Raw genomic sequence first — 16,697 nt, forward strand, 5'->3', positions numbered from 1 at the left:
GGGACCCCGCGGCACGCACCTCTCACCTGTTGAGCGGACAGCAGCCACCGTCGGTCTACTCGGGAGGATCCCCTCCCTTTTCCGAGCACGAACGAAAGATGTCGAACGGGTATTGCGCGGACAAGAGTTTCTGCTACCTCCTCTCGTGTTTCAGGGCCAGAGTGAAAACGTACATCCAGGTGGAGCCCGTACTGGACTTCCTGACCTTTCTCCCCGAAGACTTGAAGGAGCGTATCCAGAGGACGGCCGTCACCAAAGGGAACATAGACGCAGCTGAACTGCTTCTGAGCACCTTGGAGAAGGGGACCTGGCCCCCGGGCTGGGCTCGACAATTTGTGGTGGCCCTTCAGAGAGCAGGCAGCGCTCTGGCCGCCCGCTACCTGAACCCGGAGCTCACCGACTTGCCCTCTCCGTCCTCTGAGAACGCTCATGATGAGTGTCTCCAGCTGCTGAACCTCCTTCAGCCCACGCTGGTGGACAGAATTCTGGTTAAGGATGTTTTGGATAAGTGTGTGGAGGAGAAACTGTTGACAAACGAAGACAGAAGTCGGGTAGGTGTCCGCTCAGATAGAGGGAGATTTTGTAACTCGGGGTTGTGCCTTCGTTTGCCCCACTCCAAATGTTCTTTGATATCTTTGGGTAAATTTGGTCCCACCTTCCTTGAGAATTCTTGAGACTAGTCAGGCACTTGCAAACATAATTTTGAAACTTTAAGTATAAGAAAAACTAGTTTTCTAATCCTTTCACTAAAATAAGCTAAAGAGTTGACTCCAAAATAGTAATGCATACTAATAGATAACATTCACTGAGTGCTTACTGTAGACAGTATCATGTGCCAAATGTATTAGCAGAGTTCATGCTCCCAATAATCCATTAAGACTTTTAAGGTTATTGGGGTGCCTGGGTGGTTTGGTCGATTGTGTTTGACTCTTGACAGGGGCTCAGTGATCATGATCTCACGGTTCATGGGACTGAGCCCAGTGTCGGGCTCTGTACTGACAGCACGGAGCCTGCTTGGGATTCTCTCTTTCCCTCTTTCTGCCCCTCCCCTACTCATTCTTTCTCTCTCTAAATAAATAAATAAACTTAAAAAAAAGATTTTTAAGGTTTTTAACTTTGCTTTACAGATGATAAAACTGAAGTAGGTTAATAATTTGTCCAAGATGGCCCAGGAAAGCAGGAGCAGACCAAGGGCCTAGTTCCTGGTGGTGTGCAAGTATCTGTCTTAATTTATATGGTCTATAGAATGGGTATCAACAAACCATGACCCATGGGCTAAGTCCAAACTATTACTGGTTTTTTCAGGCCCCAAAACTAAGAATGGTTTTTACATTTTTAAATTTTCAGTGTTCACAAGCAAAGTTTTCCTGGAACACAGCCGTGTTCATTCACTTACATACTATGGCTGCTTCTGCACTTTTTAAGAGCAATTGAACACAGATCATACAGCCCAAAAAGCTTATATAGTATTTATTATCTGGACTTTACAGGGGGAAAATGCCAAACTTTGCCGTATATTATACATTATGCTATTGAAGCTTGGTCCAAATGGAGAAATTACATCACGCGCGTGTGCACCCGCATGCACACACACACGCGCGCCCTTTTTTTTTCTTTAATCAAAGTTATAAGTTATGACATTCTCTGGGAATCAAAATGGTGGATAATTCATTGAAGAAATATGTTGCCAATTGCAGTTTTTCATATTAGCAAAAGAGTAGTGGATTTTATAGGTGGTATTTTGACAGGGTGAATTTTACAGTGACTTTACATGTAATGTATTGTTTTGTTGTTCATTGTTTTCCAGTGAGCAAGGTCTCTTTCTTACTTGCTTGCTTGCTTGCTTGCTGTTTTGCTTGCTTACTTTCTTTCTCTTGGATTCATCAGTTGTTTGGATCTTCATTACAAAGCTCAGACACTGGCCTCACAGTAGCCAATGATGTAACCTGTTTTTTAGTGACTAAAGTTAATGTTCCTTTGTAGACGTGACAGCCATAGGGCCTGTCCATGGACCCACGCATGCATCAAATTTTGATGCCTGGTTTTCCCAACAAGTAAATTACTTTACACTGTTGTCTGTAACGTTTATGTAGTTTTGTGTATTGAGAACCAGCTAGAACGCATTCTAGTAGTCCAGCTGGATATGACAAATGTGTACATCACTGTGGCAGAATCTTAATTTGGAAGACAGTATGCAGCCTTCAAGCCAGCTGGAGATGGAAGATGGCATTTCCAGCCACAGTAGCTGTTAGGAAGTCCAGAAGCAACAGAGTCCAGTAACACCACAAAGCTGTTTATGTTTGGTGGGTATGATGTCCCGATTGCCAGCGAAACAGCACTTCTCCTTATTTACTCTAAATACTTCTGCCTATCAGCATCACTTTTGTCTTGCCTGGATTGAATTTCCGCCAGCTAGATTTTATCCAAGTTCTTGATTCTGGCAAGCTTGGAGGCAGCTAGCAGTAAAGCTTGGGATTTGACACAAAGAAGATGTAGAGTAAAGGGACATTTGTGTACTGGGTAGCAGTTAAAGCCAAAGCAAACCAAACTCTCCCTCAATTCATATTTCAAAAGAGGCTCTGAAAGATGGAGGAGCTATGCATTTGAGACTTTCTAGGGAGGAGTAGTGTCTCTGTGAGATTCTGGAATCATCTTTGTACACATCACATTACATGTGTCATTGGTCTCAAAAATAAACTATTGATGACAGTGGAAAAGAAGCATTAAGTTTAGAGGAATCTGTGTTGATATGGGGGTCATTGATTAATATTTATCCTAAAATGGCAAAGCGTACTGGGGGAAATCATGAAGACTCTGGAATGTGAAAACTTGGATTTGAGATCTATGTGTGTTACTTTGGGTCAAGCTATTTAAGTTCCTTGATCTTAAATTTACCCATGAAAATGGACATAACAATGTCTCCTCTTGCTCACGCTACTTTAGTGAATGCAAATGAGAAATCATGTTTATGAAAAAAAGTTTTACAAAGAGTTGATTTGATATAATTACAATGATGACTTCTATCCTCATTCATTTGGGCACATTTCCCTGAGACTATAAAGTTTCAGAGACTTACATAAATCCCCTGCATTGATACTGAGATATGCTTAAAGTCCCTGGATTAAACTGATTCCAAGGAAAAGCTATGTCTTTCATCATTAGAAACCTAGCTAGGACTAGGTATAGAATTGGTACTTAATAAGAATTCATTGATTGATTGGATTTATTTCCAAAAAAGTGGCTGGGATAAGGGACAGGGGATGAGAACACATGATGTCATGAATCGCTTTGCCAGGCATTTGGAAATGGATGGATGATGGACACAAGATCTCCAAACTTATTTTGTGACAGCTTAAAGTAGTATTTGACTAAGAAGTTAGGACTTCCCTGTTTTAATTATTTTCTTGTTTTGGGAGACATTTTCTATTTGGTCTGTCATTTTAGCTTATGATTGTCATGTCCATCCCTACAGCCCCTGGCCCCAAACATCAGAGTCTCCAGAAATGATACTAGATTTAGTTTTGTGTCCAGCAAATCCCCAAAGAAACTTATTTAATAGATTGATTATTCACTTATTTGGTTTAAATTTATGGAGTGATGTCTTCTGCCAGACACCATGCTATTGGTAAAATGACTGGATAATAATTGCATATGTTGTCTGTGCTTTCAGGGAGCCTATGCTGTAGTGTGGATCAGTATTCATGTAATAGTTAAAGAATGTCTAGTGTATGCAAGGCACTCTTATAACTATTGGAGACCCAATAATAATAAGAATCATTTTATAGATCATTACAATGTTCCCTAATAGAAAGGGAGTGCCCCTGGGGCACCTGGGTGGCTCAGTGGATTGAGCATCCAGCTTTGGCTCAGGTCATGATTTTATGGTTCGTGGGTTCAAGCCCCGCGTCAGGCTCTGCGTTGACAGCTAGCTTAGAGCCTGGAGCCTGCTTCAGATTCTGTGTCTCCCTCTCTCTCTGACCCTCCTCTGCTCACGCTGTCTCTCTCTCTCAAAAATAAATAAAAAACTATTTAAGACAGGGAGTGCCCCTGCACTGACCTGCTTTTATTTTAGGATGCTTAGTGACCTCTTGGCACATCCATTGACTTAGACAGCCATGAACTCTGGAAAAGAGGTGATCATATAAATATTTCCATACTGTCTTAATAGCAGTCTGAACAGCTGAAGAGAGGTGCATGTTTCAATTCTGGCCAGTTCGAAGCATTAAACATCCACAGTTCAGGATGGTCCCATATACTGTTCATTTACATAAAAGAACCAGAGGTGCTGTGATGAGTGCGGCTGGAAACCAAGTCCAGTTGTCCTTACGTGAATCTAGTACCCGAGTCGGTCTCTCCCAGCTTATTGTCTTGTCAGGTAAATTACGATGCATAGAATGTTATTAGCCAGAAAAAGTTCTCATAGGGAAGTAGTTATGTCAATATGATGATACATATCATTTAGAAACATGTTACGTTTTTATGGGGAACTAGCTTGTAAAAGTTCTTTGTTTTCAACATAAGAATTTTGCTTCCTGATTTACTGGTGTGGGAGCTAAGTTCTGCTATGTTTTAAGAGATCACCATTATATTTAAATACCCTCTAAGGTTTTTATGAAGGAGAGAAGACATTTTTGTAAAACTCCAAATGTGTTGGCAAGCCAGTGTTTAATGAAAAATATCATTGTTTGCTCCACTAATTTCTGTTGAGAAGAAAAAACATAGATCAAAGAATTTAGAATGTGAAAGCATATAATTGCATTACCCGCAAATTCATACTTATTTTATAAATTAGTTAACAATGTATCTATAGATATTTTAAACTGTATATTCAGAGAAAATGTTCACTGGGAGAAGAACGTGAGAATCGTTATGTGTCCTGTTGAAGTCTCAAGTCTAAAGATCTTTCAAGAATTTCCATAATGAAATTTAATATTGAATCTAATGTCTTTAGTATATTTTAGGAGGACTCATTAAGTTATATATGTTTATATATATACCTGTATGTATAATATTTATATTTATATATGACTGCTTCAGAGGGACTTGATGTACTTTCTGGCTCCCAAACTTAGAACACTTCTTAAAAATTCAGAATCTTGATGAAGCTGCTAAAACTGCACAGGTGTTATCTGTAGTTCCATATTCAAATAATATAAATATTTCAGGAAATAATGGCATAACGATCCTCAACTGCCTGAACTCAATAAGGACAAAGCAAGCTTGACAAATGTAGTTCTACAGTGAAAATCAACTTAATTAATTAATAGTGGAAGAAAATTTAGTGCCTTTAATATACTTAGATTTTTAATAAGAATATTCATTACAGCACCTCACTGGTTACTTCTGTCCGATGGACTTAAAGCTGATTAAAGAGTGGGGTAATTAGAAATAGGAATGGTTGAGTTAAAAGAAGTTGCTTTAAAAAAACTTTTTAATTTATTTATTTTGAGAGGCAGAGTGCACACGGGAGGGACAGAGAGAGAAGGAGAGAGAGAGACTCCTAAGCAGGCTCCCTACTATCATAGTGGAGAGCCCTATATGGGGCTCAAACTCACGAACCATGAGATCCTGACCTGAGCTGAAACCAAGTGTTGGTCGCTCAACTGACTTAGCCAGCCAGGTGCCCCTAAAAGAAGGTGCTTAAACCAGTCTTACTTGGTATCTTTAGCAACTATGGTTTAAATTAGCAGATAATAATAAAGATATTTACAAACACCATAGAATAAAACATTTCTAATAGGAGATTAGTGAAGTTGAGAAAAGGTAGGAAATGAGCAAGAATCTGCTTAGAAAATGCTGTGGGGGAGGTGGACTGAAACCAGCTAAATTTTATTAAGTCCAATAGTCATCTAACCACTGCTTGCTGGAAAATGTGCTTAAAGTTGGAGAGGATTAGTAGCTATAATTATAGTTCAGGAAGACAGTATTTGGCCTCTGAAGCCAATTGTCTGGGATGAAATTCTACCTCTGCCATTTACTAGCTTTGTGGCTCCAGGGAGGTCACTGGATTTTTCTGTACCTTGGATGTCTGATCTGTGAAATGGGTTTATAGTGATTCCTTCTTCAGGGTTTCTGGGTAAATATATACAAAGCCCGTATAATAACATTAGTAAGTATTACCTAGTAAGACTAACATACCCACTGGGTAGAAATCATGCTGTACCCATCAGTACTAAGTAGTGCCCCTGGTGAAGTGTTTATGAAGGTAGATGCTTTCTTCAGTCATCCATAATAACAACTAACACTGAATTTGTATCAGACACAGTTTCAAAAATGCAAACAAATACCTGACACTAAAAGGTCATGGGATATATTTATAGGACTAGAAAATACACGAATTTAAGAAGAAACAATTAATCTCACTCATCAACCCAGATTATACATGTAGAAGGTGGACAAATGGTCAGAAGGGTCTTTGAGAGTAGGTCAGTCAGTATTTCTCATCGAAGCTGCTGATGAGAAGTGTGAGATCCTTCAAAAACATTCCGGCCTCCCCAACACAGATAAAGTAAGTCAGAATCTTTGGGGGTAGATTCCAGGCATGAGTGTTTTTCAAAGCTCCCCAGGTGGTCTAATGTGCAGGTTGGGTGAAGAAGTCATGAAATTGCTATTCAGTTGCCTGGTTTTGCACATGCAGGAACTGAGGCCCAGGAAGATGAAGTGGCTTGCCTAGTGTCACAGCAAGCTGACGGTGTCTTGTCTAATGTCTTGCTGGCCTAAATGTGGCTTGTATTAGCCATTAGTACGCCACACCACTCCCCAGATGTTTGGTGCTGTATGACGTCCTGGGAAATGGGCTGTGATAATGGTTACACAAATGATCCACAGTTACAAAGATTTGGTAGTTTACTCTAAAAGAGAAATGAAAGGAAGGCTAAAGGTTGTAATGAATACATTAGAAATAATTCTGCCCCAGACTTTAAGAAAGGAATATATGTAGAAATACCTTTGTCTCATAATACTAAATAAATACAAATTGAAAAAATATTATAGTCAAGTACATATTGCAAATATTAAGTAAACAAGAATGTAAGTCTTGTGATAGTAATTACTTCATAGTAGTGACAGCCAAAAAAGAGGATTCAAATAACAAATATTTGGTTTCCTATTTATAGACTCTATGGATTTAAAAGAAATAGCAAGCCCTGGATATACCAAAAGAAATTAATGCATATAGACAACAGAACGAGAAATTAAAGACACTTTCTCTTGCACCCCTTATTCAAAATGGCTGAGGTAAAACACTTATTTCCTAAGTCTCCATTTTTAGTATCTCAGAGGCTTTAAAAAATGGTGCATACTTTTAAGGGCACTTGGCCCAGAGATTTGCTTCCCTCTACAATCTGAAATTGCTCCAAGTGACATTGCTCTTTTCTTTTGTACTTGAATATAAGCCTTTATTAACACTTATGCTTAATTGCTCACTTTTAAACTATGTTTAAACAGTGTTTAAAATTGTTCAGAAGACTTTTGATTTTTTTATCCATTCATCAGTTGATGGACATTTGGGCTCTTTCCATAATATGGCTATTGTTGATAATGCTGCTATAAACATTGGGGTACATGTGCCCCTATGAATCAGTACTCCTGTATACTTTGGATAAATTCCTAGTAGTGTTATTTCTGGGTCATAGGGTAGTTCTGTTTCTAATTTTCTAAGGAACCTCCACACTGTTTTCCAGAGTGGTGCACCAGTTTGCATTCCCACTAACAATGCAAGAGAGTTCCCCTTTCTCCACATTTTTGCCAACATCTGTTGTTTCCTGAGTTGTTAATTTTAGCTGCTTTGATAGGTGTGAGGTGGCATCTCAGTGTGCTTTTGATTTGTATTTCCCTGATGATGAGCGATGTTGAGCATCTTTTCATATGTCTGTTAGCCATCTGATGTCTTCTTTGGAAAAGGAATGCTCTGCCCATTTCTTCACTGGATTATTTGTTTTTCAGGTGTTAAGTTTTGTAAGTTCTTTATAGATTTTGGATCCTAACCCTTTATCTGATATGTCATTTGCAAAGATCTTCTCCCATTCTGTCAGTTGTCTTTTAGTTTTGGTGATTGTTTCTTTTGCAGTGCAGAAGCTTTTTATCTTGATGAGGTCCCAATAGCTCATTTTTGCTTTTATGTCCCTTGCCTTCAGAGACATGTCACGTAAGAAGTTGCTGTGGCTGATGTCAAAGAGGTTGCCTGTTTTCTCTTCTAGGATTTTGATAGTTTCCTGTCTCACATTTAGGTCTTTCATTCATTTTGAATTTATTTTTGTGTGTGGTGTAAGAAAATGGCCTTGCTTCATTCTTTAGCATGTCACTATCCAGTTCTCTCAGTGCCATTTGCTGAAGAGACTGTCTTTTTTTCCATTGGATACTCTTTTCTGCTTTGTCAAAGATTAGTTGGCCATACATTTGTGGGTTGAATTCTGGGTTCTCTATTCTATTCCATTGGTCTATGTGTCTATTTTTGTGCCAATACTATACTGTCTCGATGATTACAGCTTTGTAATAGAGGCTGAAGTTTGGAATTGTGATGCCTCCAGCTTTGGTTTTCTTTTTCAAAACTACTTTGGTTACTTATGGGGCATTTTGTGGCTCCACACAGATTTTATGATTGTTCATCCTAGGTCTGAGAAGAATGCTGGTGTTATTTTGATTGGGATTGGATTGAAAGTGTAGATTGCTTTGGGTAGTATTGACATTTTAACAATATTGTTCTTCCAATCCATAGAAGATGTGGTATACATATCCAATGGGATACTACTTGTCTACGAAAGAGTGAAACCTTGCCACCTGCAACAATGTGGATGGAAGTAGAGGGTGTTATGCTAAGTGAAATAAGTCAGTTAGAGAAAGACAGATGTCATGTTTTCCTTCCTATGTGGAAATTGAGAAACTTAACAGAAGACCATGGGGGGAGGGAAAGAAAAAATAATTACAGACAGAGAGGGAGGCAAACTCTAAGAAACTGTTAAATACAGAGAACAAACTGAGGGTTGATGGGGGTGGAGAGGGCAGGGAAAATGGGTGATGGACATGGAGGAGGGCATTGGTTCCAACGAGCACTGGGTGTTGTATGTAAATGATGAATCACGGGAATCTACTCCTAAAGCACACACTATATATTTATGTATGTGTATATATATACACTGTATGTTAACCAACTTGACAATAAATTATATTAAAAAACAGTAAATATTAGAATAAAAAAATAAAATAAAAATGCAAAACAAGAAGATGTTCGATCTTTTTAATTCTACTTTTCTCTTAAAACAGATTTCTGCTGCAGAAAGCAATGGAAATGAATCGGGTGTAAGAGAACTACTGAAAAGGATTGTGCAGAAAGAAAACTGGTTTTCTACATTTCTGACTGTTCTGCGGCAAACAGAAAACTACGCCCTCATCGAGGAGCTAACAGGCACCACTTGCTTTGAAAGCAATGCAGGTATAGCTAATTTTACTAAAGACGAGTTTTCACGTTTTGCCTAGTGATTGAGAGTGTAATGAAGGCTGTAGACACAATGCTAAGCATTAAGATAGTTGGAATCAAAATTTCAAAACTGGAAGCAATTTGAGAGATCATCTAATTTTCCCCTTTACAAGTGAGGAAACTGTAGCCTGAGGGTGGGGGGAACCTTACCGAATGTCACAAAGCTCAGCCAACGGGGCTAGAATATTGGCAGCCGACCACTAGTCTTAACATTCTTTCTACGACCCACCCTATCCTGGAAACAAGATGATTATGTAAAATTTTTAATGAAAATAATTGGTACATTGATTAGACAGCCAGGAAATTGGAAGAAAATATTTTAATGATTATTACACCTCTGCTGGATAGTTCTGGACATTCATATCAATTTTTCAGGAATTTATTAAACATTTGATAAAAGGTTAGTAATTATCAACATATCCCAATATTAATTCCTGGTTTTTTTGATCCTTCAAACATAATAATAAAAGTAACATTTTAGAGCCCTTGCACATATGTTATTTGTAAATTTAATGTAAACTACCATCTTATTTTTCTTTTCAGGGTATGCATTTTATATTTTCAAAAATCTTATAAATCAAAAGTTAATTGGTAATCAATGATTAGAATAAATATCAGTCGCTTCAAACTTACTTCACTTTTTCTGTTCATCCAGTCATTCTGTCATTCGTTCAGTTGACATGTAAAGAGTGTGAGACACTGTGCCAGGTGCCACAGAGGTGGACTTAAGTGAGACACACAGAGTCCCTGTTGCCACATATGCCTTTCTAATGGAGTGAGATATACCATCCACACTTTCTTAAATTGTTTGTGTGAAATAAAAACAGAGACTTACTAAATTATTAAAATATTATATTTTTATTCCATAGTATTTATGAAATAGCTTCACTTTCCCCAGTAGTTAGAAACACACACACACACACACACACACACACACACACACACACGTATATATCTGGGTATATATATCTTATATATATGTATATACACAGAGACAGACAGACACACAGGCACATCCATGATGAGTTCCCTTTCAGGACCTCATGGAACCATTTCCATTCATGACAAACACTCAAGGACTTAAATTTCAAAGAGAAAATGGCCACAATCCTCATTCGTCTGTTCCCCGGGGAATTTGGGTCTCAGTGTATGAAGGCATATTAGAAAGGGTGGCCTTTCGGGACACAAGACCTTGTCATATCCACCCCTCACATTCGAGGGTACCTACCCATTTTACAGTTATGTACAGTTGGCTTCCTGTTTAGAATGGAGCCTAGAAAATCTGTTCCAAAGTGTCTTCTAGATTCTGCTGACATAGACCACACGTCTGGCTGTATTTCTTCCTAAAATATTTTTAAGTTCCTCTTTTTAAGATGCTTTGTTAGAAGGTTAGTGTACTTTTAAAAATTACAATCCTTTGCACAAGAGCAATGTGGGTAAATCCAGTAAACCCCAGGGAACAGCTACACTGCAACGCACCTCAGCACATACACCCGGTCTTCTCGGGCCTTCCTCCTACCTTTCTTTACTGCACGCCACGGCTTCGTGTTGTTTCTTGGTCTTTATGGGTCTGTTTCAAATGGCTTAGAGACTGTTCTATCCACCTTTTCCCAGCCCATGAACATATCTCGACGGGTCAGGGCCATGCACTGTATAAAAGGGAGAAAAGCCTTGTGGAAAGAGAACCAGTGGCACCAGCCATCCATCCCTGTTTCTGCCTCTCGGGTCCCGTAGCCAGGTCCTCCCGTGGTGGGGGTGTCTCCTTCGTTCGACCACTGCGAGGGATGATGGATGTTGACCCACATACGAGGGCTTCTGTCAGAGAGGGGCAGCCTGAAAGGGGTCTCTGAGCTTCCTCCGAAGGTGGGAAGGGAACACCAGTCCCTGGGAGGGGCAGCTCTCCTGCACTCTCCTCGCACCCCCACCGCGGGCGGGGGGCTCCTGGCCAACTCATTCCAAAAAGTAGGGACTCTTTTTTTCATTTCCTCAGAACATCCAATCAGAGTAGTTGGACTTTAAGTTTTGTTTGCTGAACCCTACCTCTTTTGCTGGGACTCTAAGCATTTTTCTGGTGGGCCCTGATGACCAGAAAACATTAGCTGTGACTATTCCTGTGGTGAAGAGCTGCTCTGGACTAAATTGTGTTTCCCTAAAATTTATATGTTGAAGCCCTAATCTCTAATGTGACTGTTTGTTTGGACAGGGCCTCCAAGGAGGGAATTAAGGTTAAACGAAGTCAGAAGGGTGAGCCCTAGTCTAAGAGGACCCTGTCTTTGTAAGAAGAGATCTCTGTCTCTTTCTCCACCCTGTGAGGACACAGTGAGAAGGTGGCCTACTGCAAACTAAACAGAGAGCTCTTAGCAGATACCAACCTTGCTGGCACATTGATCTTGGACTTCCAATCACCAGCACTATGAGGAAATAAAATTCTTTTGCTAAGTCATTCAGTCTGTGGTATTTCATTATTGTGGCCTCAGCTAACTGATACAGTAGCCTAGGTTCTGGATCCTGATGCTTCTTCAATCCTGGCTCTTTTACTTCCCCGCTGTAACTTTGAGCAGGTCCTTGCCCTCTCTGTGCCTCGGTTCACTCCTCTGTGCAATGAGGAGAATACGATTACCTAGGGCTACTTTTAGGATTAAATGATTCAACACTTCTCTAGCACTTATATGATAAGCACAAAATAACCATTATGCTTATAAACCCCAAACAAAACGTGTGCCTGCGAACATCGTCAGGTCATCTTGGCCGACAACAGAGTCCAAAGTCACAACAGTTTTCTTTGGGAAATTCTCCACGCACAGGACATGCTTTCCCTTTATTCTTTAAGATGGGCTAATCCAAAATGATACTTTAAGCAATTTTATTTATGGAAATAGTCTTCTCTGATAGATTGTAGCTTCAGGAGGATAGAAACTTGTTTTTTCTTTGTAGCCCACATAGTCCCTTAAGAAAACACTCAAAACACATTGATTGAAGGAAGAAAGGGCATTGGGAGGAATGAGGGGAAAGAGGAGGGAAGAATACAGAATATTTCATTGAATTCCTAAAAAATCTCCAGATATCCGAAATACATGAATTTAGGCTGACATTAAAGCATATGTACATCTCATGTAGAACACACAGTGAGGGAACAAAATGGCAAGAGCACAAGCTAAAGAAAAACCACCACCAAATTTGCATTTTCTTAATCCAGCCTTAAATATAACTTTGTATCACTGAATAAGTGGCTTACCTCCTACCAGTAATGGTCAGATAGGAAATCATCATGCTCTTTTTGTGAGTAGCATAATACTTATTTTACTGTCTTTGTAGACAAAAATTAACCATTACAAAAGAATTACTCACCATGTCCACATTAAAAATAGAAATACTGTATCATAACAAAAAATATGTTCCTAGCTTTTCAAAATGTCAAAGTATGAAAGTATATTCTGGCACATTTCTCCTAGGAACCTCCAACTTCGTTTTCAAAATAACAATAACAGCTATTTAGATTGTGTAGAAACTCGCATTACCGTGCAATTTACATTCTGCTTGGAATTTCAAAGTATTTCAGTGTATCCAGGTAAATCCTATTAGCAACTCTTGCTTTGTTTCAGAATAGCAGTCGCAGTTATGCAGACTCTATAAAACTCTACATCGCACAATTGTTTACAGTCTCATACTTTTTCATAGGGACTGAGAGTTTATCACAAGAAGATGGCCGAGAAATTAAAGAGGTGATTCTTGGAGCCACGGGTCAGCCAAGTGCAGACAACGAAGGCTCTGACAAGGAGACTCACCCACTGGAATCGTCTTTTTCAGATCCTTCTATAATTTCAGGTATTGGGAACCTACACACAGTTTAGAGTATTTTACTAAATACTACTTTCAGAAAAATCGGTGGGTGCATTGATGACATCAGGATCTGTTAAACAGAGGGAGACAGTTCAGGCTTTGGGGTTTTGTGAGCATTTTTATTAAAATCATATTTCTAGACACGATTAAATTTTTCCTTTGTGGCTAAAAATGTTTTCAAAACTAATGCAAGATTGATATGTGATGAATACAAACCCATTTGGTGTCCATTTTGCTTTATAAGATATCATGGTCTTCGTAATGTGATAGGCATTTATAAGCATATCTTATTATATTTCACTGTTTTCAAATTATCTTTCCCTTATTTCATAGACTGGGATGTCTGAGACAGGCTCAGCTTCTGTAGAAGCAGAAAGCAAGGCTGTAGAAAGGCAGATGAGCGGAGGCTCAACTGGGGCTGGCTTGATGTGCGGTAACTAATTGGTGAGAGAACTATTTACCGCAGTGACCACCTTTCTGATACGAGATGTCGCTGGAACAATAAAACCAATTTAATTACAGTTCCTTCCCTAATTTGCTCACGAGAGGAAAATCCTTCTCTCTTCCCCTCTCCCCACCAGAGGGCCACATTCTATTTTCACAGGAAATAGTAATTTAAAGAAACAACTTTTAAAAATCTGTCATGTGCTGTAAATGTTGAACAAGCGAGTCTCTGGGGGGAAAGAAGGAAAGTCCTGAATTGAAGCATTTGCCAGTCTTCACAAGTAAATTGCTCCCACTAAAGCTCCCAAGGTGTCAAACCTTCAACGTAATGCCCCTGAGTTGGTCAGAGGAAAGAGGTAGGTCATCATTGCGTTAGCATTTCCACTATGCAGAACAATGGGCATCAACAGCCTCGGCATCACAGATAATAGTAAAACCCAGGAATACGATTAGGGAGTGATGTGTTTTAAGTATTCAATGCCCTTTGTTTTAATATACTTTATTTAATTACAAATGTATGTAATTTAATTTTTTAATGTTTATTTATTTATTTCTAGAGATTGGGGGAGAGAGAGTGTGTGCGAGTGAGAAAGGGGCAGAGAGAGAGGGAGAGAATCCCAAGCAAGCTTCAAGCTCAGCATGGAGCCAATGACGTGGGGCTCAACCTCGCAACCATGAGATCATGACCTGAGATGAAATCAAGAGGCAGTCGCTTAACCAACTGAGCCACCCAGGTGCCCCTATATAATTTAATTTTTAAAATGACTATGCTTAACAGTCTGCTCACAAAATTCCTATAAACTTAAATTGTTTTTTGTGAGCCCATATAAGCTGACTCCATCACACCACTACAAAGTTTACTATTTTCTTTTCTCCCCCCCTTTTTTTTTAATTAATCTCTACCCCCAGCATGGTACTCGAACTCACAGCCCTGAGATTAAGAGTTCCATACTCCACTGACTGAGCAAGCCAGGCGCTCCCAAAGTTTACTATTTTCTAGTTCAGAAGAGTAATACAGCTGCATTGCAGGACATTTAGAAAATGTGGAAACATACAACAAAAAGTCACCCATACTCCTGCCATGTGTATATAGATATATTACTGTTAACATTTGGGTTATCTGTGTTTCTAATCTCTTTACATAAGTGGATGTTCACATGTGATGGCATGTCTCCTGTGTTCTGTAGGTATTCTCTCACTAGTGACGTCATAATATTTCCATTTATTGGACGCTTTATAATTAATCAGTTCTTAAGTATTTAAGATGTTTAAAAATCTCTACATTGTGAATAACTCCATTTGTATCTATGTTTCAATTTAATTCTTTTTTTTTTAATTGAATTCTTCAAAACATACTCCACAACTGGAATTTCAGCATCAAATGATTTCTACGATCTTAAGACACCAGACAATGTCAAATTAACTCCAGAAACTTGTACTAAATTACATGTTTTTCAATAGTATAAGAAAGTATGTATTGCCCTGATGTCTCTTCTACAAGAAGAGGTGATTCTTCAGACTTTGCCAATTTGGTATTTTGCTACTTGAATTTGAATTTTTCGATTTCCAATGAAAGACATTTTTCTGTTTATTCTTTTTGCTGTTGCTAATTGCCTACCTATTTTTCTGTTAGTGTTTTAATGTTCTTCATGCTGGTTTATATGAACTATCTAAATACATAGGATAGCAATCGTTTGTCATAAATAGTACCAGGGTGTCTGTCAGTTTGCCTGCTATTCAGGCTGTGCCCTACTTATAGGGTTTTTTGGTTTGGGGTTTCTTTTTTTTGCATTTTGGTTTTTGGTTTTTTTAATGCAGTGCTTCTGTGGCTTTTCTGTGTGTCTGAATCCCCAGGAGGAGTGAGTCTTTCTGAAATGCATCCTGATTTAGTAGGTCCATGTGGGGCCTGAGATTCTGTGCTTCTCACACGCTCCCAGGTGCCACTGTGCTGCTGGCCCCGGACCGCACTTCAGGTCCTCGGGCTTAATATAGAGAACAGCAACACCCTGAATTCTAGAGGTTTTTTTCCATCTGAGCAGCTGCACTTTCTTTCAGAAACCATGATCCGAGAGGAATGCCAAATGTACACTCTGAACGTGGGTTGGTCACATTTTAATACACCTCTTTGGCGGCTCCCTGACCTCTCCGGGGGTTACTGGCTACTTCCTAAGTCCACAGTAGAGACAGTGGGAGGCAGGACTGAGGCAGGCAGGCGATCCCACATCTCAGAGGAGAGCTTGTCATCGAAGGCTGGCAGCACCGCGTCTCACCAGCCTGCAGCTTACGGACCGATGGGGCATCTGAGTCTCCAAATGAAAAAAAAAATTAAAGGCAAAACTTTACACTTTTTCTGTTTTCTTACCAGTTCGTGTAAAACTTAAAGTTGAATTATTTTGTGGGAAAAAATCTAGACCTTAATAATGGCCTTAGGGGACAGAAAGATTTGGTTTTGTTTTTTCCTCTTGTCGTTCCTCTCTCCCTCCCTCCCATTTGATCTCTGGACCTTTTGATTCTCTCGTGCAACAAATATTTATTTAACTGCTCTCACGCCCCTGGCACGTAGGGTTCAGCGTTCAGCCCTGCAGATACAGTAGGGGAACATGAGAGAGGTGGGCGTCTGCTCCCGTGGAACTTTCAGCTGATGGGCATGTCAGTCACAGAGTAGCCACTACATAGGTGCCCAGTAACTGCCAGGAACAGCATGCCCCAAGTGCAAGTACAGCCCTTTCAAACAGGTGCTAGTCCGAGAGGCTGTGAAAGCATAGTACGCGATCCAGCGGTCGGAGGGCCTCAGCCACTGCGCAGACCTTAACGACTGCCAGGTCCATAGGGTCCTTATGATGTCTGGACTTCCCTGTGCACATGGGAACAAGTCACGGCAATCCATTCTAGCCCTTTTCAGAGCAGTAATGAAGGGAATTTTAGGTATTAAAATGTA

General features: G+C 39.7%; 1 protein-coding gene across 3 annotated transcripts in view; it reads left to right on the top strand.

Moving 5' to 3' along the window:
• The first annotated feature begins 6 nt into the window (after positions 1–6).
• Positions 7–16,697, top strand: part of IFIH1 (interferon induced with helicase C domain 1) — a 54,469-nt gene continuing 37,778 nt past the window's right edge. For all 3 annotated transcript variants that reach the window (XR_003906642.1, XR_003906641.1, XM_029934483.1), the window contains exons 1-3: positions 7–551; positions 9,262–9,430; positions 13,154–13,300. Coding sequence is in view for 1 of the 3 variants with exons in the window: in XM_029934483.1 (XP_029790343.1) it covers positions 99–551; positions 9,262–9,430; positions 13,154–13,300 (769 nt within the window). In the remaining 2 variants the exon portion in view is untranslated. The remainder of the gene's footprint in view (positions 552–9,261; positions 9,431–13,153; positions 13,301–16,697) is intronic.

Source organism: Suricata suricatta, chromosome 3 (genome assembly GCF_006229205.1).
Source record: "Suricata suricatta isolate VVHF042 chromosome 3, meerkat_22Aug2017_6uvM2_HiC, whole genome shotgun sequence".
NCBI classification, from domain to species: Eukaryota; Metazoa; Chordata; class Mammalia; order Carnivora; family Herpestidae; genus Suricata; species Suricata suricatta.